Source organism: Dendrobates tinctorius, unplaced genomic scaffold (genome assembly GCF_039654945.1).
Source record: "Dendrobates tinctorius isolate UK_male_01 unplaced genomic scaffold, ASM3965494v1 ptg000139l, whole genome shotgun sequence".
Classification (NCBI taxonomy): Eukaryota; Metazoa; Chordata; class Amphibia; order Anura; family Dendrobatidae; genus Dendrobates; species Dendrobates tinctorius.
This window is the reverse complement of record NW_027361807.1, coordinates 1,506,370-1,529,769: the sequence shown is the minus strand read 5'-3', so window position 1 is coordinate 1,529,769 and position 23,400 is coordinate 1,506,370. Positions and strand designations below refer to the sequence as shown.

Genomic DNA, 23,400 nt, shown 5'->3' with positions numbered 1-23,400 from the left:
GAATCCTATGGCCTGGTCAGATTTACCATATAGTGAACATGATAAAAATAAAAAAAATTGGCTCAATGCACTTGGAATGTTTTCCCGCTATCCAGTGTGTCACATAATAAAATAAATGGTGTCATTGAAAAGTACAACTCGCCCCGTAAAAATACAAGCCCTCAAACGGCAATGTGGATCGAAATATAACCAAGTTATAGCTCTTGGAATAAGGAGAGGAAAAAAATTAAACCGGATAATTGCAAGGTCATGAAGGAGTTCGAGATGTAAGGTAGACAAGCACTCTCAATCTGCACCCAATAGACCTGGAAAAAAATGCAGCAAAAACACCAAAAAACAGATGTTTTCAACTGCAGTGTTTTTCTTTCCAAGAGAGCAGAAAAAACTGCAGATAAAGACCGTCACAAAAGCGTTTCATGTGAACATAGCCTAAACTGGCATGCTGTGCTTTTTTTTTTTAAATTATCGTAAAAATGACTGAATCTACAAGGCAGGCTCCTGGTTCTGTATTTTCTTCAAAGTAATCCGAAAATTACCTATTATTGGTGATGTTTTTGTTTTTTACATATCACAATCTGTATTAATAATAATAAAAAAAATCTCATGATTTTCACACTGTCCATTATGGCTTTTTTAAATTCTAAAATGTTGTTTTAGGAAACAACTTGTGTACATAGCCACAGTGAACAGACTCTCACCCTCTCTTTTGTATTGAAGTGTCTAATGAGACTGCAAAGGTTATTGGGAAGGGAGGGGAGCAGGGACAGCTCTGACATCACCTATTGTGATTGGTGGATCCCCTGAAGTAATCATTTGTATTTCCTATACAATTATTCTGGCGCATCTTTTTTTTTTATACTGTTCTGTCATTCCATTTGGAAATGTATGAATGACAATTAGGTGTTACCAGTCCCCCATTTTATTAACGATGTTTCCCTACACAGTTTGATACTACTGTCCAATCATTTATCAGCTGGGTTTGGAGGTCATTGTTATCCTGCCTCTACTGATAATACAGACCTTGCTGTAAACGCTTCTTGAAAGCACAGGAAGTAGTCTAAAAAACCCCCCAATGTTCAGTTTGAAAATTTCTGTTTAACCCCTTTACGACCTATGACGTATATGTATGTCATAGGTCACCTTCCTCCCTCTCTCCAGAGCCTGCACCTTTCCTGGCACATGACAGATGATCTAATCAGCTGTCATGTGCCCCTAACAGCCACTGGTGAAATTGCGATCCACCCGCAGGTGTTAACGTGCTAAATTACCTTATTTTTTGGACTATAAGATGCACGGGACCAAAAGACGCATCTTGGTTTTAGAGGAGGAAATTAGGAAAAAGAAACTAAAGCAAAAAAATGTGGTCAATTCTCTACTTAATATCCCCTATCCTGGTATATATGGTCCCCTCCTCCCCATCCTGGTACACATGGCCCCCTCATCAATACCTTGGTATGCATGGATCCCTCATCCCCATCCTGGAATGCATGGCCCCCTTATCTCCATCCTGGTATGCATGGCACCCTCATCCCTATCCTGGTGTGCATGGCCCCCATCTCGTCCTAGTATGCATGGCCCCCATCCTTATATTTGGCCTCTACCCCCATCCTGGTATGCATGGCCCCATCAGAAAACATTAAAAAAAACATTACACTTACCTTCCTGGTGCTTCCTTGCAGTGTCCTGCTCCATTGGCATCAGCTGCTTAATGCTTGTAAGCAGCGCATGGCAGAGATATCCCTGCCATGCGCTGCTTACAAGTGTAAAGCAGCTGCTGGCGTTGGAACCAGATGCTGCGAGGGAGTGCCGGAAAGGTAAGTGTAAATTTTTTTATGTTTTCTGATGGGGCCATGCATACCAGGATGGGGGTAGAGGCCAAATATAAGGATGGGGCCATGCATACCAGGACTGGGATGGGAGATGGGAGACAATCATACCAAGATGCTGTGATTAAAGAGAAATGAATATTCATTGCCCTCCACGCCGATGGGTGTGGAATGCAGTGAATATTAATTTCTCCTTAGCAGTGGGCACCGGAGTTAATTGCAGCAGCCGGCTCCTGCCACTGCTCCACCTCCCCATCATAGTCAAAGCAGGTACATCCGGACTGTAAGACGAAACCCCCCCCCCCATTTTCCTTCACATTTTTCGAGCAAAAAAAGTGCATCTTAAAGTCCGCAAAATATGGTAACTCTCGCAAACCAAATGCGTGTCATTAGCTCCGCCCATCAGCGCTAATGTCACATGACCGCAGGGCGACTATGAGTTGGCATGACTATCCGGGATTCTGCAGGAGACTTCTGTGGTTGTCATTGCCGAACTACTATGAGTATCAGCCTGTGGCCGGCGTTCATAGCAGATGAGCATTTCTGATACACATAGAAGTGCTGCAGCCATGCTGTGTGTAGCACAGGCAATCGGGTGATCACAGTTTCAAGTCTCCTGTGGAGACTATTGTAGCAGGTAAAAAATAATGTTTTTAAAAATCTAAAAAAAATATAAAAGTTCAAACCACCCCTATTCAAAACGATTAAAAAAAAAACACATATTTGGTATTCCGGCTTTCAGGAACGCCTGATCTATCAAAATATAAAAAAATTAATCCAATCTGTAAACAGCATAACATGAAAAAAAAAAAAAATAAAAATGCAAGAATAACGTTTTTGTTTTTTTGTCGCCGCAACATTGCAATAAATGGGCGATCAAAACATATCTACCCGAAAGTATTGTCCATAAAACCGTCAGCTTGGCATGCAAAAAATAAGCCCTCACTCAACCCTGATCCTGAAAAAATTGAGATGCTCTGGGTCTCAGAAAACGGCGCCTTTATTTTTTATTTATCACTTAAAAAGAACCTGCACATGTTTGGTACCTACGAACTTGTAATGACCTGGAGAATCATAATGGCAGGTCAGTTTTAGTATTTAGTGAACAAGGTAGAAAAAAAAAACAAACCCAAAAAAACAATTGTGAAATTGTACTTTTTTTTTTTCTTACAATTTCACCGCACTTGGAATTTTTTTTTTCATTTTCCAGTACACTATATGATAAAATCAATGGTGTCTATCAAAAGTACAACTTATCCCGCAAAAAAACATGCCATCACGCGGCCATATTGACGGGAAAGTAAAAAAGTTATGGCTCTGGGAAGAAGGGGAGGGAAAAACAGAAACGCAAAAATGGAATACATTGCCATGTTTTTTTTAAATATATGTAACACAGAATTCTGAATTAAATGATGAGTATTTTTTCTGATGATACACTTTCTTTAAATGCATATGCCTCAATCAAGTATATACTTATGAACAAGTGAATAAATCCAAGGCACAAATTGAGTTAGTGATTGCCGCACTCTGATATTTTTTTTTTTTTTTTTTAAGGGAAAATATTTTGTCTGGAAGGTAAATGTATATGTCATTGCTAATAATTCATTTGCTCTAGCACTAAGGTAAACAAAGGGGAGCAATGAATCAGTGTGTAAATCTGACAGCATTTGCATGAGTGTTCTCTGTGTGTGGGGTTCTTCCTACAGAACTGGTTTATTGGCTTTTTTATAAAGTACAGTGGGGGAAATAAGTATTTGATCCCTTGCTGATTTTGTACTTTTGCCCACTGACAAAGACATGAACAGTCTATAATTTTTAGAGTAGGTTAATTTAACATTGAGAGACAGAATATAAAAAAAAAAATCCAGAAAATCACATTGTATAAATTTATATAAATTTATTTGCATTTTGCAGTGAGAAATAAGTATTTGATCCCCTACCAACCATTACGCGTTCTGGCTCCTACAGACCAGTTGGACGCTCCTAATCAACACATTAAAGACAGCTGTCTTACATAATCACCTTTATAAAAGACTCCTGTCCACAGACTCAATTAATCAGTCAGACTAACCTCTACAACATGGGCAAGACCAAAGAGCTTTAACGATGTCAGGGACAATATCTATTCTATTAATTTTTGGGACCAAGTATAAGGGTCTGTGCACACCATCATAAATTGGCAGCACTTTGGACGCAGCATATGTCCACTGTGTCCAAAGCGCTGTGGGCTATTGAACCCAGGTGACTCCTCTGTGTTCATTGAACTGTGCGGAATCACCGCGTCCAATACATTGTATGGGTGAAATTTATCTTGCGGAGGCTCACATCTCCTCCAGATAAACAGACTTTGTGCGGTCTGGAAAGACGCCCCCCCATGTCCATCTCTGGGGTTGTCTGTGCAGGCATAGTGGACATAGGACTTCTTGAAATCCCATCCACTATGCTGTAACAGCTGGACGCTGCGGGTTGGGCGCTTCACAAGTACACAACATCCAACTGCAGCATTTACTAATCGTGTGCACATGCCCTAACAGTTTCAAAGTAAAAAGACATTGCGCAACATGGCAATTTTATGTTGTGTTCTTCATTCATTGAGAAAGTTGCTTTCAATGGTTGTTTTTAATATTGCTGGTTTTGGTTCATCCAGGCCTAGATTTGGAGCTTCCACAATGCATTGCTGGTACCTGGCCACGTGCAGAATTGTGAATATGTCAGTCTGTGTCATCAGCTAATAAAACATGTAATCAGGAAAAGCAACATAATTATAACATTTCCCAACTTTTTATGTTAAAAGGTAGTAGGTAATATGTAAAATGTCATATAGGCTAGTTTCACACTAGCGTTTATGAGCGCAGCGACGGCCTGCGCACGGCCGCCGCTAAGCCCCGCCCCCTGCCGCGCCCGCCGGTAGCTCCGCCCACCGGCGCATGACGCTGCATGCGCCCTGCATCCCCTATCTTTATCACAGGGGGCGCAGGCCGTGCGCAGTATGCGTTTGGCGGCGCATGCGCCTTTTTGACGGTGCGCCGACGCAACCAAACTGCAGCAGGTTGCGTTTGGCGCAGGTCGGCGCACCGTCAAAAGGACACATGCGCCGCCAAACGCATACTGCGCACGGCCTGCGCCCCCTGTGATAAAGATAGGGGGCGCATGCAGCGTCATGCGCCGGTGGGCGGAGCTACCGGCGGGGCGTGGCAGGGGGCGGGGCTTAGCGGCGGCCGTGCGCAGGCCGTCGCTGCGCTCATAAACGCTAGTGTGAAACTAGCCTTAAAGAGAAGATGTCAGCACAATTTTGTAATGGTCCTGTAATACTGTTTACATTGATAGTGATGAGCGAACTTGCTTGGATAAGGTGTTATCTGAGCATGCTCATGAGCTAACCGAGTGTCCTTGTCGTTCTTGAAAAGCATGTTCTGGTCCCCGCTGCTGCATGTCTCATTGCTGTTCGACAGCTGGAACACATGCAGGGATTCCCTGTTTTTTAGGTAATCCCTGCATATGTTGTAGCTGTCTGAGAGCCGCGAGACATTCAGCTGCAGGCACTCGAACATGCTTTTCAAGAACAACAAGGACACTCTGTTAGCTCATGAGCATGCTCAGATAACACCTTATCCCAGCACGTTCGCTCATCACTAATGATATCTTTGGTGAATAAATCTGCTTTATTGTTCTTCTTTAATCATCATTTGAAGTTTTCTGCTAATTAGATATCGGTGCACAGGGGCCGGACGCTATACGGGGTCTTCTCCTCCCTGTCTGTGATTCCCGGCCCCCTCTGCCTGCCTATGGCTTTTGAATGACATGTCACAGCCGAGATCGCAAACAAAGGAGGCAGATCATTCACAGACCAGAGGGCGACGGAGGGGTTGGGGAATCCCATAGAGGAGTGGACCCCATATATAATCCGGCCCCTGTTCACCGATATCTAATTGGCAGAAAACTTCAAGTGGTGACTAAATGAGAATAACAAAGTGGATTTATTCACCAAGGGTGTTAATGTAATCTGTATTACAGCTATGTGCTGTACATACATTCATTCTGACAGGTTCTCTTTAACAGCAGGGTGTTCCTTTAATGTAACAGGAAAATCTAGGTTATTTCTTGTGTATATAAAAGATACATCCTTTCACTGTGGTAAGGGACAATGACTTAGGTCACTGAGAATCCTTATGATGCTGACACCTGTAATAGCGTTGTTAGGGTAAATTCACATAAGTAGGTTTATTGCAGAAACTTTCATTCATTTGAATGGCTGCACGTTTTAGTTACAAAAATGTTTCAGATTTCACGTTTTTGGCTAAATCCCATGGTACAGAGAAACAAAGTACAACAGACGTGAAAAAATACTCTGCTGTTAAAAAAAAATCCAACAATGAGCAGCAAGTGCTAGTAAAAAGATGGTAACAAAACAGGGTATTTAGTTGATACGTTTTTTGCAAAAAATGTATACTAAGCCGCTCCACCAACGCCATAGTATACCCCTCAGAGCAGTCCTATCCAATGTATTTAAAACCTGACCATGTGAACAGTACCTACATGAGCAGGGTTCAGAGATGTAATGTCTGATGTGGGCATGCTGTGTGAGACGGCTTTATATGTGCATGGCCCACATGGGAGGGGTGGAAACCTCCCAAAAACTTGCAAAAGCAAGAGACCAATAGAATACAAACGCATGGGCCATGCACATACAGTGAACAAGTCAGTAAGACAGTGTTCACACCACCAAGAGACTGAAACACAGAGAAACACAGTACAACAAACATGAAAAAATACTCTGCTGTAAAAAAGTTTCAGATTTCAGTTTGTGGCTAAATCCCATGGTGTGGAAAGATGAAGGATTCTCCACTTGTGTATTTGTGGAAAATCTGCCTCATTTTACAGTGCCTGGAAAGTGCATGAGATTTTAAGACCGCTCATGCAAATGTCCAAAATCTACCCTCAGTGTATAGTGACAGGAGCTCTGGATTTGAGATCTGCAGCATGTCATTTAAATGGACTCTCAGGACAGAATTACTGTTCAAACCAAGTACAAGTAGTTTTAACCATCTTTCTGTATTGGCAGAGCCCCTTTGCGAGCTTTACCTTTTCCCTAGCAAAGGGCGAAATTTGCAACTCCCTTGGATCTTTTTCTAATGACCTCTGCAACAGTAAACTACAGAACCTTTGCTGTCAGAAGTCTTCGGTTAATACATGTTCTTACATTTAATAACCACACCATTGGTCAATTTCTGCTTCATTTCTTTTGCTCCGCTATTTGAGTGAGATTTTTTAAAAATGAGAAGCTGTTCTTTGAGGGAACAGGTCATGTCAAAAAACGCTATTAAACTGCAGACGTGGGGTGAATCTGCAGGTTAATAGCATTCTAAAATCATGCAGCCGCTGCACCGAGAGCTCGGCTGCTAGGAGGAAATGAACTTTATTCCTCTCAGCAGCCTCCTGCTTTCAGTCATAGTTGGCCGACGCAGCTTCAGTCAGCACCCAGTACATGGTGAGCGGGCGAAGTAACCAAACACCGGCATTGATGCACTGCTGAGCCAGCTGTCAGTAAGTGCTGGGAGAGTGGTCACAGCCGCTTCTCAGTATGTGCTGAGCGGTGATTGAAGCCTGGCCAGCCTGTGCTCGATGGCTGAAAGCCTTAGGCCGGAGTCACACTGGCGAGGAATACGGGTGCGTGAGAGGCGCAAAAAGCACGCATTAGACACGGACCAATGATTCTCTATGGGGTCACTCGCACCAGCCGTATATTTCTCCTCCGTATCCTCCGCTCCGTGCCACTCGCAGCATGCTGCGATTGTCAGCGTACTACGCCCGTAATACGCCAATGCAAGTCTATGGGTGCGCAAAAAATACGGATTACACACGGACCACACATATGACTTGCGAGAAATACGCACCAGGTGTCTTTTAGCAAAGCCGGCAATTCAGTGCGCTATACAGTAAACTCACACTGACAGGTTTAATAAAGAAATGAAAGAATAGATATACACACATAGAATACATATATATATATGCATTCTATGTGTCTATATCTATTCTTTCATTTCTTTATTAAAACTGTCATAGGGCTCCATTATATGTCCATTTTGCAAGCCTGCGAGAAAATCTCACCATACGGATTACATACGGATTACATACGGATGCTGACATGCGCAAAATACGCGACCACACCTTGCTTACGGATGACCTACGGAGCACTATTTAGTGGTCATTCATCCGTATTACGCATGTAAAATACTGACCGTATTTTGCGCAGGTTAGTGTGACTCCAGCCTTATATCAAAAAACGCTACTAACCTGCAGATGTGGGGTGAACCTACAGTTTTATAGCCTTCTAAAGCTGTGCAACTATTGCACTCAAAGCCCCGCTGCTGGGAAGCAATGAAATATATTTCTCCCGGCTTTGTCACAGAGGCGCAGCCAGCATTGCTTCAGTGACCGCGCAGTACGTAGTGAGCAGCGGCGGTAACCACTCCTCCAGTACTGACTGACAGCTGACTCGGCACTGCTGATGTGAGTACCCAGCTATCAGTCAGTGCCAGATCGTGAATACATCTGCCACCCACTATGTACTGAGTGGTGACTGGAGCCTCGCCCCTATGACTGAAAGCCGGAGGCTGCTGGGAGGAATAAAGGTAATTTTCCCCCAGTTAACCTGTGATTGGCTGCAGTGGTTAGATGACCTCGGCAGCGTGTCATCACATGTTTTATGATAAAGTGCTGCTCAAAGTCAACTGACCCCTGTGGCAAATCACAGGCTACAATGGTCCGATTGTAGTGGAAAAGTGACAACACTGCTTCCTGGCTCTGCTCAGACAATCCTTTGTATACGCTTCATCATCGGAAATGATATATTGGTCATTTAATGAAAATGTTAAGTGAATTTGTGCACTACAGTGCATGTAATCCCTGAATTCTTATTTAAATCCTTTTTCTTTCAGACTTTGCATGTAAGAGGAGTTTGATAGCTGTGGAGTAATGCCCATAGCAGCCACTCACATTCTCTCTTCCATATGACATAGGGCCTTTGGAAAATAAAAGCAGCCACCTGATTGGTTGTAATAGGCAACAAATCTGCTGTGTACCAGTTTTGATAATATATTTTCCAGCGCGGTTTTAAAAATAAATCTTGATCTCTGGTGACAGTGGCCAGCTAGGCACAGCATGGTAAATGAGGTTGGAGTCCTGTACACTGTTAGTCCATCCAGAAGCATTAGCTAATGGTCCCAGTTCAAGGTCTACACAATTAGTTGTGAAAACCTGGCTTTATTCCCTGTAGTGATAGGCATTCATATCTTTGGACTTAAGGCTGGATTCATCAAAGCCTTCACAAGAAAAGTCACAACATTTTGGCATAATGCATGGCTGTGGTGAGATTTCATATGGCATTCTCATGCCATTTTCGCCCAGCTCCGACAGTGGGCAGAGCTGTGGCAGGATGGGGGCGTAGTAACCTCCGCTTGTCAAATTCATGATGAGCGATGTGTTTCTTACGCCACGAATCTTACTCCATGTGTGCGCCTCTTAATGAATCAGGAGTGTCTACAGTAACTCCCAACATTCCCCCTTATCAAGAAGGGTGTGAACAACACCGCTCTGGTCTTGATGAATCTGTGCCGTAGATGCAGTCTACGCTTTATACAAATGTAATAACTTAGACAAATGGACCCCAGGTCATCAAGATTCATTAAGAGGCGAAGGCGACATGCCATCATCCTTCCCCTACTATGCCAAAATGGGTGGCTTTACTGGCGTGAAAATGCCAAAAGTCACAACATTTTTGCACAATTTCACATTGCTTAAAAATGTTGCCAATTTTCAAAGGCAGAATTTTGGAAAAATTGTTTTGATGAATTTGGATAATATGCATTTCATATTCAAGGAAGTAATATTTGGATGTTCATTGAAAAACATAGTTGTTTCCCATAGCTGCCAAACTGTGGAATACTTCCCCTTCTTTCTATAAACTGATATTTCCACCGCCTTCATTTTTCTCAGTGGCATTTCAGAGAAAAATTCAGTTGAAATTGCGGCCTATGGACGGGGTGCCTAGCCTAACCAGTATATCCCCACCATCTTCATCCCACCCGCTCAGGTAAAATGACAAGTCTCTCCCTATGCATATTGCCTCTTCATAGAGGAAGAGGATTGAACTCTATTGCGCCACCTGTTGAAAGCAGCAATCCTACCAGTCACTATCGACCCTTTAAGGAGTCTTGCAATATGACTTGAAATAAAAGCCAAATTGGAATCTCAATTTGCAGACACGGTGTTTCGGGCTATTGGCCCTCATCAGTGCAAAGTATGAGAACTCATTTGGCTAGGTGAGCGGCGCTGGACTGAGGTCTAAGGGGCAAAGTTTCTCCTTGTGGAGAGTGACATACCAGCTCTGGCATGTCTCTCCCTATACACAGATTGGGAAAGACCTAAAATCTAACTGAGCAGGCAGAGAGAAGTTGGCAAAGACATACCTGTTAGACTAGGCACCCCGGCCTTGCTCTTAGCTATGTTTTCCCTGAATGCAGGAGCCAGTCGATGATTTATGCTGCCCATGTTTTGGGTTGCAAAATAACCTATTCCCTTTAATTGCTTTTCAATATGCTTTCCTATATCAGTTCTGTTGTGTGGCTTGAAAGGACCTTGAAGTTTACAGATAAGGAATGCCTTCCAGAGCAAACACTCTTCTAGTTATTTTGTCCTTGCCATTTATAGCCTAATAGAGCCATTTCCTTTTGGAAATCACTGGTCTAAGACCTGATATTTCATTGTCACATGTAGATGTAAATACTTATGTCTCCCAAAAAAAAAAAAAAAATTGAGAAAAGTATTCAAGGTGTGATACCTTTATTGGCTAACCAGAGAAATTATATTTGCAAGCAAGCTTTCAGGGCTCAAAAGGCCCCTTCATCAGGCTTCAACATAGCTTCGCCTTTCTACTACTATGTTAGACGGGGACAGCACACAGATGCCATCAGAGTGCTCTCTGTGTTTTCTATGAACCCATTGCCTTATATTACTTTTCATCCGTGCTGCTGGAAAAATAATGGACATGTGTACATCAGCATAAACTATAATGGGTGCATGCTGTAACCAAGAAAACTACGGATAGCACACATACGTGCAGTACGGACATCTGAGGCCGAAAAGTGTTCGTGATTTGCTTCTTTTTCTTTCTCAATTCTTCATTAACCGAGCTATAATCTAAATACATTTTTGGTAAGATGAAAATCACATAGCGTATGTAAAATTAATATTCAGCATTATGGGAGATTCATATTTGAAGGTTTTGTGTGTTTTTTAATAAGGCAGGTTATGTTCACAAGAACACACGTGTTTTCACAGCCATATTAATGACTTCTTTTTGCTCACAGTCTATGCTTTTTGCTAAAAAAGTGGAATGGAGACCAACTGAGAGGTAACAGTTCACCTCCCCTCTGCTGAGTATTCCATCCTGTTATACTGATCACAAATCTGTGTACGGTAAATTCACTCCAAGTACAAGAGACTAGATGACACAAAGTAGCAGGAAAGCATTGCTTGTAGTGTCAGTGCTGATTTCATGGCTTCTTATGCCTACCATGATTTTGTTTTTCTTTGCAGGGGGATTTGATGACCTAGTCACCACTCCAGTTAATGGAGACTTTGACCAGGCAAGTATAAATGTTATCATGGATCTGTGTTGAGAGTACCTACTCCCATCTGGGGATACCCTGAGTGGTCAGCCCTGTACTGGTGATTTTACTAAATATGTTATTGTCAAAAGTGCTCATAAGTACCCCTAATGCCCTCCTAAAAGGGCCTCACTTTCTACCTGAGCTTCCAGGTTGTGGGATCTTGGCATAGGGGGTCCCACTGCACTCTTCGGACTCTCCCCTTCATGAAAGAAGGAGAGCTTGCTCTGTACTAACCCAGCACTGCTATATACTTTACTAAGCTGTTACCAGCCAGAAACCAAACTAGAGCGGTCACTGTTTGTTAAGCTGCATTTATAAAAGATTATCATGAAAGAATGTTTTTAAGAACGCTAGTCTCACGATAATCTTTGGGTGTAAACAGGCTGCCGATCAACCAATGAACATGTCCATGTAAACAGACCCTCAGTTCAAAGAGCGAGATCTCACAAGATATGTCTTTTATCATGAAAGGGGCCCCTGAAGTTTTTGAGATCTTGCATGCCAGGATGCCACGACCCAGGAATTTTGGCCCGATTTTTGCTAAAAAAAAAAAATGAGCCTTTACGTGGAGACTTAAGATTAGTTATGAGCACTTCTGACAGTAATTTATATTTAGTAAAGGGGTGGCCAATGTTTTAATGATTAAAAAGAGCTGCCCCTCACTGGTGATAGGTACACGTAAAGGCCCAGGCCGATAATCAATCTCAATTTCCATTTATTGGCTTGTCTAAAGATACCAGCAATTACCCAATGAACAAGTAAAACGATTGTTTGTCAGGTGCAATGGTTTATAAGTAGGATCAAAAAATCATGATTTATCACTGTGCACAGTATTCACTATCATTTTGTATGCTTAGAATTGTTGTCCACCAGCCACTGCTTGCATGTAGGAGGTTGTTGGTCGTTTAAAGGGGTTGCCTCTTGAAGAAAAGTATATTTTAATCAACAGATTTTGGAATAATAAGGCCGGTTTCACATTTTCGCACGGCCGCCGCTAAGCCCCGCCCCCTGCCGCGCCTCCGCCGGTAGCTCCGCCTCCGGGTGCATGACGCTGCATGCGTCATGCGTCCCCTATCTTTATCACTGAGGACGCAGGCCACGCGCAGTATGCGTTTTTGCGGTGCCTGCGTCCTTTTGACGGTGCGCCGACCAGCGCCAAACACAACCTGTTGCAATTTGGTTGCGCTCGGCGCACCGTCAAAAAGACGCAGGGGCCGCCAAACGCATACTGCGCACAGCCTGCGTCCTCAGTGATAAAGATAGGGGACGCATGACGCATGCAGCGTCATGCGCCCGGAGGCGGAGCTACCGGCGGGGGCGGGGCTTAGTGGCGGCCATGCGCAGGCCATCGCTGCGCCCTGAAGTGCAAATGTGAAACCGGCCTTAGTTCCACAATTGGATGTGTGTAAAAAAATGTTCCTGTGCTAAGATAATCTTATAAATGTGCCTGCTATGTACAGTGTAATGGCTGTATGTGACCATACAGGGGCAAGATCTGATCATACCACAGCTCCTGTGCAAGAAGTGGGGGGAGCAAAAGACTATTCAGATATTACAGTAAGGGTTCAAAGCCAAAAACTGCCTCTTCTGGATACAAAGGTATCGCAACAAAAAAACAGCTGATTTAACATAGGACATATGTCAGTGCGGGTTCACCTGAACAGATTACAGTCCGACCCAAACAGATTACAATCCTTTCTTCCGTAACAAATTTCATACACAGAAGAGGCACAACGCCACCAGTCTTGGTATCAGCCTGAGCTCCAGCAGCTTCCAGATCCAAACAGAAGTATTCAAGTCCATGCACAGTTCACACTGAACAGGCTGTAGTTCCAATACCAAGACTGATCAGCTTTCCTAGCTGGCCCTTGCAGTCTCCATTCAGAGACTTGTCGCTCTCTCACCTACAGCTCATATTTGGCTGGTCACTCACCAGCTTCAGCACACTCGACTATTTTTCATTCAGCAGATTGACACCCCTAGTGAACACAGGCCGTAGATCTTAGTTAAAGCAAGTCAGGTTTATCTAATCAAGACCTGCACTGCCAGGATTTAAACCTAGAGTGGAACAGCAACATTCATTTTCTATGGAGCTGTTGAGTGCTGAGCTCCCCTTTTTCTGGCACCCTAATAGAAGATCAGCCATTTATCACTTATCCCATGGATAGATGATAACTTGTTTTAACTGGACAACCCCTTTAAACGTCATGATGATGTTATATGAACCCTGCCTAGAGGCACATTTAATACTGTCCACGATTTGCTTGTTTCATGTAGAATTGCTGTGTGTACAGAAACCCTTACAGCGTTGCCACCAGCGGTATATTCTGTACGCCATGATAGTGAAGCAGAGAGAAAAGTTGAAAGTAACCATGGTTTCGATTTAGATTGTATTTTGCCTAGTGATTGCTATAGCAATGGATTGTCAAGCGTTGTCATAATGATGGCGTGTCATAATAGATCCGAGTAATAAGTAGGTGATGCGTGTTCTATCTTATTACATTGGTACTTCCTCCCCAGCCATGAAAAAGGCTCAAGAGTTTGCAATTTTTGCAAAAGAATGGTTTTTTCCTGTAAAGGTAAAATATATAACCAGAGATGTAACTTGAAGCTTGTGGGCCTCTCAATTGGCGCCAACTTTTAGAGATCTTTAAGAGTATTGGTCTTCCCATACGGGTCAAAGGGACGTTGTGCCCCCTGTGATAAAACACTCCGGGATCGCCTTTGCTGGGGTCAAAGGTCACGTGCGTTCAGCATGAAACTCAGGTGCAGAGCTGGGATTCGGGTGTAACTGACCCTGAGTCAGGTTTATTAACGGTGAAAGCAATGCAAAAAGGAAATAAAACATAAAACAAATCCTTGCCTGTCCGGCACTAACTAAACAATGGACAACCTAACTACCAACTGGCGGGCTTCTCCCGTCCAGCCAAACCACAGTTGCAGTGGGCACTGCTTCCACTCACGTGTGTCTCTCACACAGACAGGCTCTCTGTGTTCCCAGGCTGAGACACTCACACAACCACCTGGCATCCTTTTATATCCACCTCCCATTATTCATTAGCAAGCAGGTGCGATACTGACCAGACTAGGCCACATAGGAAAGGAATCTGGGCGAGATATACCTGCCCTCATCCACTATTCCCACATGATTCTCACAGTCCCCTTAGGCTCCAGGGCCTGAGTGCGACTTCAACGGTGTACCTCCTATAAATACATTATGTCCCTACACAAGAAAATAGAGCAGTTTTGACATTCTGTGGGTTTTCTTTTGCTTTTTTCCCCCCTGTATTTGTGTTTATTCTTGCCACTGTCAGGCAACGATCGGCCAGGTATTGAATTTGATCATGGTGCAGAATAATTATTTTCAGTAATACTTTATATGGATCTCAAAAATGTAACATGAGCATCACATACCTAGCCTTTCTCTTATAGGACCTCGGTGGAGCCAATGATGGATATGCTGCTATAGCCCAAGCTGATAGACTAATCCAGGAACCTGAAAGCCTTCGTAAATGGAGAGAAGAACAGAAGGTGCGCCTGGAAGAGTTGGGTAGGTTGCGAATGGACCTTTGAGTTAGGGTATGTGCAGACGATCAGGAACTGGCAGCGTTTTGGACGCAGTACCCAAAGCGCTGCCTTCTATTGAACGCAGGTGATTCCGCATGTGATCACTGAACCGTGCGGATTCACCACATCCAATACATTGTACGGGTGAAAGTTTTTGTGCTGAGATTCGTGTCTCCACAAGAGAAATAGACATGCTGCAGTCTGGAAAGTCGTGCCACATGTTCGTCTCCACAGGTAGTCCACAGGCGTCTGTGGACACACAGTGGGCATGGGATTTCTTGAAATCCCATCCACTATGCTGTAACATCTGGACGCTGGGGGTTGGACATTGCACAAGTACACAGCATCCAACCTGCAACGTTTACTGATGGTCTGCACATACTCTGAGATCTACAGTTTACCGGAACCTTCTAAACAGAGAAAATGCTCAAAGAACGGTTAAACCAGAAGCCTAAATTTTAAGTGGAAAAAAGAAACCCTAGTTTTTATATTTCTACCAAGGCATTGTGATTTGTGTTTTTTTTGCGTGAAAAAGAATTCCATACCATTGCCAGATTGCTCACTTTAATATTTTATGAATGTTCTCTTGTGCAGATGCAGCTGCCAAGGTGACAGAACAGGAATGGAGAGAGAAGGCTAAGAAAGACCTAGAAGAATGGTACCTGCGTCAGAGTGAGCAAATAGAAAAGAATAAGGTTACAAACAGGTCAGTGACATCATTTTATCAACTCGTGTCCCAGTCATTTGACAAAGAATACAGCATTATTGTATAAGTTACATCAAGTTTGTCATCCACAAAGCAGGAGTTACTCGTCCAGTCCTAAAGGGAATTTGGCCCATATAAAAATCATATCTGCAGTGTAGATTTTACATCGATTTATTACTGGGTGCACCATTGACATGGCCTACGGCTCAGCGCACGGTAGACCGTAAAGAGGGACGAGACCGTGCCCATATTGACACTGTGTGTGCAATCCCATTTAGCCCCAGCAAGTCTCAGTACAGACATGCAGATCTAAGAATTCTGGGAAGCGAGTGCTGTCAATCATACTAAGTGGGAAGGTGCACGGCATGTTGGCTGAGATGGCAGAACTGTGCACTGAGCCATTGACCATGCCAACGATGCACCGAGGAGGCCTCATTTACATATGAAAGAAAGCTTTTTTTTGTACAACCAAAGATTTTTATAGGGGCCAAGTCTCCGACAGGACTGTGCAAATAAGATTTAAAACTCGATTTAAACCATTTCTGCCCCAACATTCTCTTTTACATATGCATAGATGTGGTAGACGTGCTTCTCTTGGTACCAGGAAAGCAAACTTCTCAGAAGTGTCCATACAGCTAAAGAATGGCCAATATCTAGACGAGGGCAGCCAATAAAACATGGCCTTAAATAATCAAATGGATGTATTAGGCTATGTGTACACGGTGCAGAGTCTGTTGTGAAATTTTCCACGCAGATTTTGCTAAATCTGCAGGTAAAATGACCTGCGTTTTTCCTGCAGATTTAGTGCAGTTTTTGTGCGGATTTCCCCTGCAGTTTTCACCTGCAGTTTTCTATAATAGAGCAGGTGGAAAACTGCAGCAAAACTGCACAAAAGAAGTGACATGCTGCTTCTTTTATTCCGCACCAAATCTGCGCAGAAAAATCTGCAGCATGTGCACAGCGGTTTTTGTTTTACATAGCCGTAAATGGTACTGTACATCACGTGCAGTTCTGCAGGGCCAAATCTGCTTCAGAACTGCACAGAATCTGCACCGTGTGCACAGGGCCTTAGGCTGAGTGCAGACGTACTTTTTGGCCCTGCGGATTTTTCCGCGCAGAATGGAAGAAATCCGCCGGTCAAATGACCTGCATTTTTCCTGCGGATTTTTTCCATTTTTCCTGCGGTTTTCTTGCGGTTTTTGTGCGGTTTTCCCCCTGCTGATTTGGTGACAGGGGAGATGGAAAACCGCACAAAAGAAGTAACATGCTGCGGATTTTGTACCGCGGAAAAATCTGCAGCGTCTGCACAGCGGTGTTTTTTTTTTTTCATTGATTTTAAGGCTACTGTACATCACAATGCGGATATGCAACGTTCCTGCGCGGTAAAATCCGCTGCAAATCTGCATCGTGTGCACACAGCCTGAGAGTGGTTAAACAGCGCAGTTTCTGTGGTGGTTATTCAGGCTGTGTGCACACGATGCAGATTTGCAGCGGATTTTACCGCGCAGAAACGTTGCATATCCGCATTGTGATGTACAGTAGCCTTAAAATCAATGAAAAAAGCTGTGCAGACGCTGCAGATTTTTCCGCGTGGTTTTCCTGCGGTACAAAATCCGCAGAATGTTAAAACTTTTGTGCGGTTTTCCATCTCCCCTGTCACCAAATCCACAGGGGGAAAACTGCACAAAAACCGCAAGAAAACCGCATGAAAAATGGAAGAAATCCGCAGGAAAAATGCAGGTCATTTGACCGGCGGATTTCTTCCATTCTGCGCGGAAAAATCCGCAGGGCCAAAAAGTATGTCTGCACTCAGCCTAAAAATCAGTCTTTTCAGCAATGGCAGAAGTAGAATTAGCCGGAATGAAGGTAGAAATCCTTTAACTTGTATTTCCCATTGCTTTTAAATAAATAAAAAAACTAAATAGCTGTTTACAATGGATTCAAGGACTGCAGAAATATGTAGCTTTACATGGCATCACTATGTTATTACTATAGTTTGCTTAGATCAGAATATTAACAAAATACAAAAATATAGCAAAAAAAGATGTAATTAAAGATTCAAGTCGGACAAAGCACTGAGCAATCACTTAGCGTCCAGGATCCTTGGGGACCCTGCTGTTGTGCACGTCTTCGGGTAGATCTTGTAATGTGGAAACTGTGCTTACATATTATATGTACTACTGTAATTGTCTAGATATTAACTATTATAGGCTTTTTTATTACATTTTGAACAAGCAAGTAAATAGTCCTTTGCCCCCTATTTTCAATCACAGAAAATAATTCTGTCCTATCTGCCCAGTGTAAATATATCCTTACTGTTAATAAGGTGGCCGCTAACTCTCTGTTGTAGGAAATGTGCCAGCTGTCAGTCAGTGTCAGGCGTGCTTACAGCCGCCGCTGTCAGTGCCGGGAGCGGTGACTATAATCGCTCTGGCACACCAGCATGACTGAATGTCAGCGGCTCCCGGGAGAAATAAAGCTTGTGTTCTCCTGGGTGCCATTCCTTCATAACTCTATTAACCTGCAGATTAACCCTATCTATGCAGGTTTAGGGAAGAGTCACATGTGCATATAACTCTTGACAAGGATCGCAATGCAATGAATGGACTGGTCATTGGCTCTCCTGACACGAGTGTGACGGCATGTATTTCTATGCAGCTGTCACGTACGGGTCAGTAGAGCTGACTGCCAGCCCGAGCATTGCGTTGCGTTCCTTGTCTGAGTTATACAGCCTTGTGACTCTTCCCTAATAGCGTTACCGGATCTGACAAGTTCAATTTGAGACAGCAAAAGGTTTCCTGAGAAAGGGACCAATTATGTTTCTCTGTAAGGCTAAGTGCACACGTACCGGAACTCTCGCGGAAATTACCGCGAGAATTCCGGAATTCCAGTCCGCGGGAAAATCGCATTTTAAATTCCCGCGATTTTCCCGCGGAAAAACTAGCATTTTGCAAGCGTATTTAGCTTGCAAAATGCTAGCGTTTTCCAAGCGATCTGTAGCATCGCTTGGAGAACTGATTGACAGGTTGGTCACACTCGTCAAACACAGTGTTTGACAAGTGTGACCAACTTTTTACTACGGAGGCCGCCTATGCAGCAGTAGTAAAAGATAGAATGTGAAAAAAAATAAAAAACGGTGTTATTCTCACCTTCCGACGTCCCGCGCAGGCGTTCCCAGTAATCCTTTGCGAAAATGCCCGCGATGACGTCAGTTCTCGTGGGATCGCGACGTCTCGCGGTCATTCGCGATGACGTCGCGTGAATGACCGCGAGACTTCGCGATCCCGCGAGAACGGACGTCATCGCGGGCATTTTCGCAAAGGATTACTGGGAACGAAAGCGTGAAGAGAAGCGGGAAGACTGCGCGGGACGTCGGAGGGTGAGAATACAATATTTTTTATTTTTAAATTCTATTTTTTACAGGGATATGGTACGCAAAGCCTGGAGGACAGTCTCCTCTCCTCCGGACCGTGGGTACCATCCGCAATTGTTCTGCTTACTTTCTGCATGGTGTGCACAGCCACATGCGGGAAGCAAGCGGAACAATGCATTCCTATGGGTGCGGGATCGCCGCGATTCCGCAAATTAATGAGCATGCTGCGGTTTTTATCGCGAAGCGATTCCGCCGTGGTAAAAACCGCAGCATTAGCACAGCATTGCGGAATCCCATAGGAATGCATGGGATGCTTATTTTTCGCGTTTTCGCGGCAAAACCGCCGCGGAAACGCGAAAAAAACGCCACGTGTGAACTCAGCCTTAGAGTATTATTCTTTTCATCTTACTTGTTTACACTGCCATTTTATTACCCTTCTTCCTTATTTTCACATTTGTCTTCTCTTTCTCTTTCTCTTTCTCTTTTTTATGCTACTAACCCAGGATTGCGGACAAGGCATTTTACCAGCAGCCTAATGCTGATGTCATTGGTTACGTGTATGTTGTGCTTGTCTTATTCTCAGTCTTTTGCTTATGCCAATCCTCGTGCAACAGTATGAGCTAGTAATAAATTGGATAATCTAGAATTCCATTATACAGTTACTGTATAGGAAGTAAGTTATATATAATCAGTGACAGCTAATTAATAGTTTCTCAATGGAAATTACCCTCTATTAATTCAGAATTCCCAAGCAATATATTGGAAAAAAGTGTACAGGTGTAGGCACCCAGCATACGGCACCTATACTATAGACATGTGCTTGTAGGGTAACGTAACTGCCTTAAGATGAAGTATGCCGCCCCGTATACATTTAGAGGCTTATATAGGTGTTCTGTTATGGCTCTGTACTGTTAACTAACACTGTCCTGTGCCGAGGCTACACGTAAATGTCTGGTCTTGTACGTTGTACCTAAGTTACATTGCTAACATTCCTTCTGTTTTCTCAATAAAGAGCGTCGGATGAAGCATTGGTCTCGGAGACGAAGGATGAAGAAAGCGGTTCTGAATGGGAACGCGTTGCCCGCCTTTGTGACTTCAACCCCAAAAGCAGCAAGCAGTCTAAAGACGTGTCTCGTCTGAGATCTGTACTGATCTCCCTGAAACAGACGCCGCTGTCTCGCTAGTTTTCTCATCCAACTTCACCTACTCACCTCCCTGCTTCACACCAAAGATTCCATCCTTGCAGGTCTGAGGCCCATTCACTTCTGCCCTTAATGTTACCAAGATCCAGCCCCTCACCCTCTCCTTCACATCCCTGAGAAGAACTGTAAAGCAATCGAAACACCACATCTGATTTCCTTGAGTTACTCCATTAGGCTAATGTTTGGTAAATTGAGGCAGTGTTAATGGAAGCATGCGGTGGCCGGGAGCTTTTGGGTGGGGAGATTTATGAATTTTTTTTATTTCCTTTGTCTATGTGTGCCTGGCTTTTAACAATGCTTGTTCATATATTTTACTTAAGGTGTTCTGGAAATGAAAAGCCTGTTTGCAAGCAGATTGCACATTAAACTCTTAAACAAATGGGGTTACAAATGTGCTGCAATTTCCCATGATGCGGGGTGAAATTAGTCTATGCACAACACAAAGGAAACAAGCTGATCAGAAAATCTCACACTACACACAATAGCAATAAACATTTGTCATACATGAAACTACTTTCCTGAAAATTACAGAGCAATATTTTTGTAAAGGGATGCCTTACTAAATAGGCAAAAAATATTGTCTCTGGGGGGTCCAACTACTAGCACCCCCACAAATCCTAAGACCAAGTTTCCTTAGTGGTACACTTGAATTGAAAGGTTATCGTAAATGAACATTCCTAGGAACGCTTTTTTTCCAATAAACTTTCACTGTAAACGGGCTGCTGATCATCTGGTGATCATATACTTTGGACTATCCAAAAGATCATTGTTCTCAGCGGTGCATCCTCCGCCGTAAGCAGGACGTATGCTGCCAAGAATATGGCACCGAGCAATCTGTTATCGGTTATTCTGAGCACTTTAACTGCGATCTGCCTGTGTAAATCGGCTATTCAGCGACCACTGATCAGTAGTGCTTACCAATCTCAGGTTGTTCAGCTGGAGGGTCTGTGTGAATGGTCCTTAAATAATGTGGAAAGTGTAATAAATCAGATAGTGACCACCGATATTCCTATATATAAGGGAATGGAGCGATGGTCATGTGCTTGCCCCACCACCCTATTTACACAGGGGAACTTAGAACCCTTAGAATAAGAGCGGTTCAAGAGGTTGGACCCTCAGCAGTCACAAACATCACCAAGCATACAGATAGATGGAAAGCATAGCTTTCATTTCATATTCGTTTTCTGTAACCATTTACTCCAATACTTTTAAAAGGAAGGAAACCTGAAGCAACTTTGCAAGTATATATATATGTAGCTGGTGAAATACCGTAAGTATTGAACGCGTCACCAATTTTCTAAGTAAATATAATTCTAAAGGTGCTTCTGGCTTGAAATTCTCACTAGATGATGGTAACAACTAGTGATGAGCGAGTATACTTGTTGCTCGGGTTTTCCCGAGCATGCTTGGGTGTCCTCCGAGTATTTTGGCGTGCTCTGAGATTTAGTTTTCGTCGTCTCAGCTGCATGATTTGCAGCTGCTAGACAGCCTGAATACATGTGTGAATTCCCTAACAAACGGGCATTCCTCACATGTATTCAGGCTGTCTAGCAGCCGTAAATCATGCAGCTGAGACTAAAACTAAATCTCCGAGCACGCCAAAATACTCTGAGACCACCCGCGCATGCTCAGGGAGACCCAAACAACAAGTATACTCGCTCATCACTAGTAACAAACCATCCAATCCATACAGACAGGCAAAGAAATCAAAACCTAAATTAAGTTATGTGTAATAATGAGTTTAGACATATATTTACTTAGAAAATTGGTGGCAAGTTCAATACTTATTCCATCCGCTGCTATAATGTACTTACCGTCTGTATTCTTCTTGCCTACCAATATGCCTTTGTTTTGTGTTGATTAGGTCCCAGTGATATTAGGTCTGTAGTGACCTATATCCCACAACAGTCATTGTATGACATTGCGTCACCATAGATAAAACCCTCATTATGCCTAGTGGTCTCATATAATACAGGGGTACTGGCTACAAGGGACAGAAGAATAAGTTGATAAAAATATATAAGCTCATTTTGTGCAAGGGGCAATTATTAGGTTTATTAAAAATGGCTGCCAACATGTTGGTAAATGCAAAACCTGTCCTAACCCAAGAGCAGGACAAGTTGGGGCAGTACAGAGAGCTCCAAACCTTTGGAAGCCCACCGGCCGCCTTTAATTTTTTCATCATTTCATTTTTTTTTTTTATCTCCCAGAAAACCCCTTTAATAATATCACAAGCAGATTTAAATGTTAAAGTCTGATGTTATTACATAGCGTTGTATAAACTGTTCTTGTCTTGGTGCAGACTCTGTACGTAGACCCTGCAGACGTTGTGGCTTCAGATTGCCTTCCTGTCTGCGTGCCCGTTGTTTGAGTCCATGTAGTGACGTGCTAACAGGAAGATTCTTAATGTTGGCCATACAGAAAAAAGTTGTAGAGAATAGACAATTTTAACTATTTAAGCCAATCGGCTGTACGGGAAGTATTGTTTGTGAAGACCAACCCCAGGCTACAATCTGCCAAAAATGTGAACTTTTTTCTAGCCTTTGCCAGATGACACAACAAATATATGGCATGATCAATCAATTACTGTTTATCATTTCCCACTTCAGTTAGATATGCCTGGTCTATTCATCGTCTGACTGTGTGCATGAACAATGCGAAGGGCAGATTATCAGCTGCATTTTGGCTTTCACTAATGTTGTATGTAGTTAAGGGGAATCTGTCTCCAGGTTTTTGCTACCTAATCTGAGAGCAGCATAATGGAAAGAAAGAGCCCCTGATTCCAGCAATTTGTCACTTACTGGGCTGATTGCTGTAGTTTTGATAGCATGATGGTTTTCTCAGCAGGAGATTATGCCTCCATATCCATAAGTTTTGTGTAACCCCGTCCCACCAATGACTGACAACTTTCTTCCCATGCAGTGTACACAGAAAGCTGTCTATCACTGCTGTGGAAGGGGTTATACGGAGCTCAGCATTCAGAGAACTGGTAGGTTTGCAGCAGATAAATCACTGATTTTATAAATAACTGCAGCAAGCAATTCAGTGTTACATT

The 23,400-nt window shown here is 43.3% G+C and overlaps 1 protein-coding gene across 2 annotated transcripts in view; it reads left to right on the top strand.

Moving 5' to 3' along the window:
- CLTB (clathrin light chain B) overlaps window positions 1–20,724 on the top strand; it is a 32,595-nt gene extending 11,871 nt beyond the window's left edge. Inside the window, exons 2-6 of one of the 2 annotated variants that reach the window (XM_073545064.1) lie at window positions 11,424–11,473; window positions 14,930–15,047; window positions 15,659–15,770; window positions 19,647–19,700; window positions 20,156–20,724. In XM_073545064.1, the coding sequence (XP_073401165.1) occupies window positions 11,424–11,473; window positions 14,930–15,047; window positions 15,659–15,770; window positions 19,647–19,700; window positions 20,156–20,327 (506 nt within the window). In that variant the 3' untranslated portion in view covers window positions 20,328–20,724. The remainder of the gene's footprint in view (window positions 1–11,423; window positions 11,474–14,929; window positions 15,048–15,658; window positions 15,771–19,646; window positions 19,701–20,155) is intronic. The other variant, XM_073545066.1, reaches the window with a different exon arrangement.
- The last annotated feature ends 2,676 nt before the right edge of the window (window positions 20,725–23,400 follow it).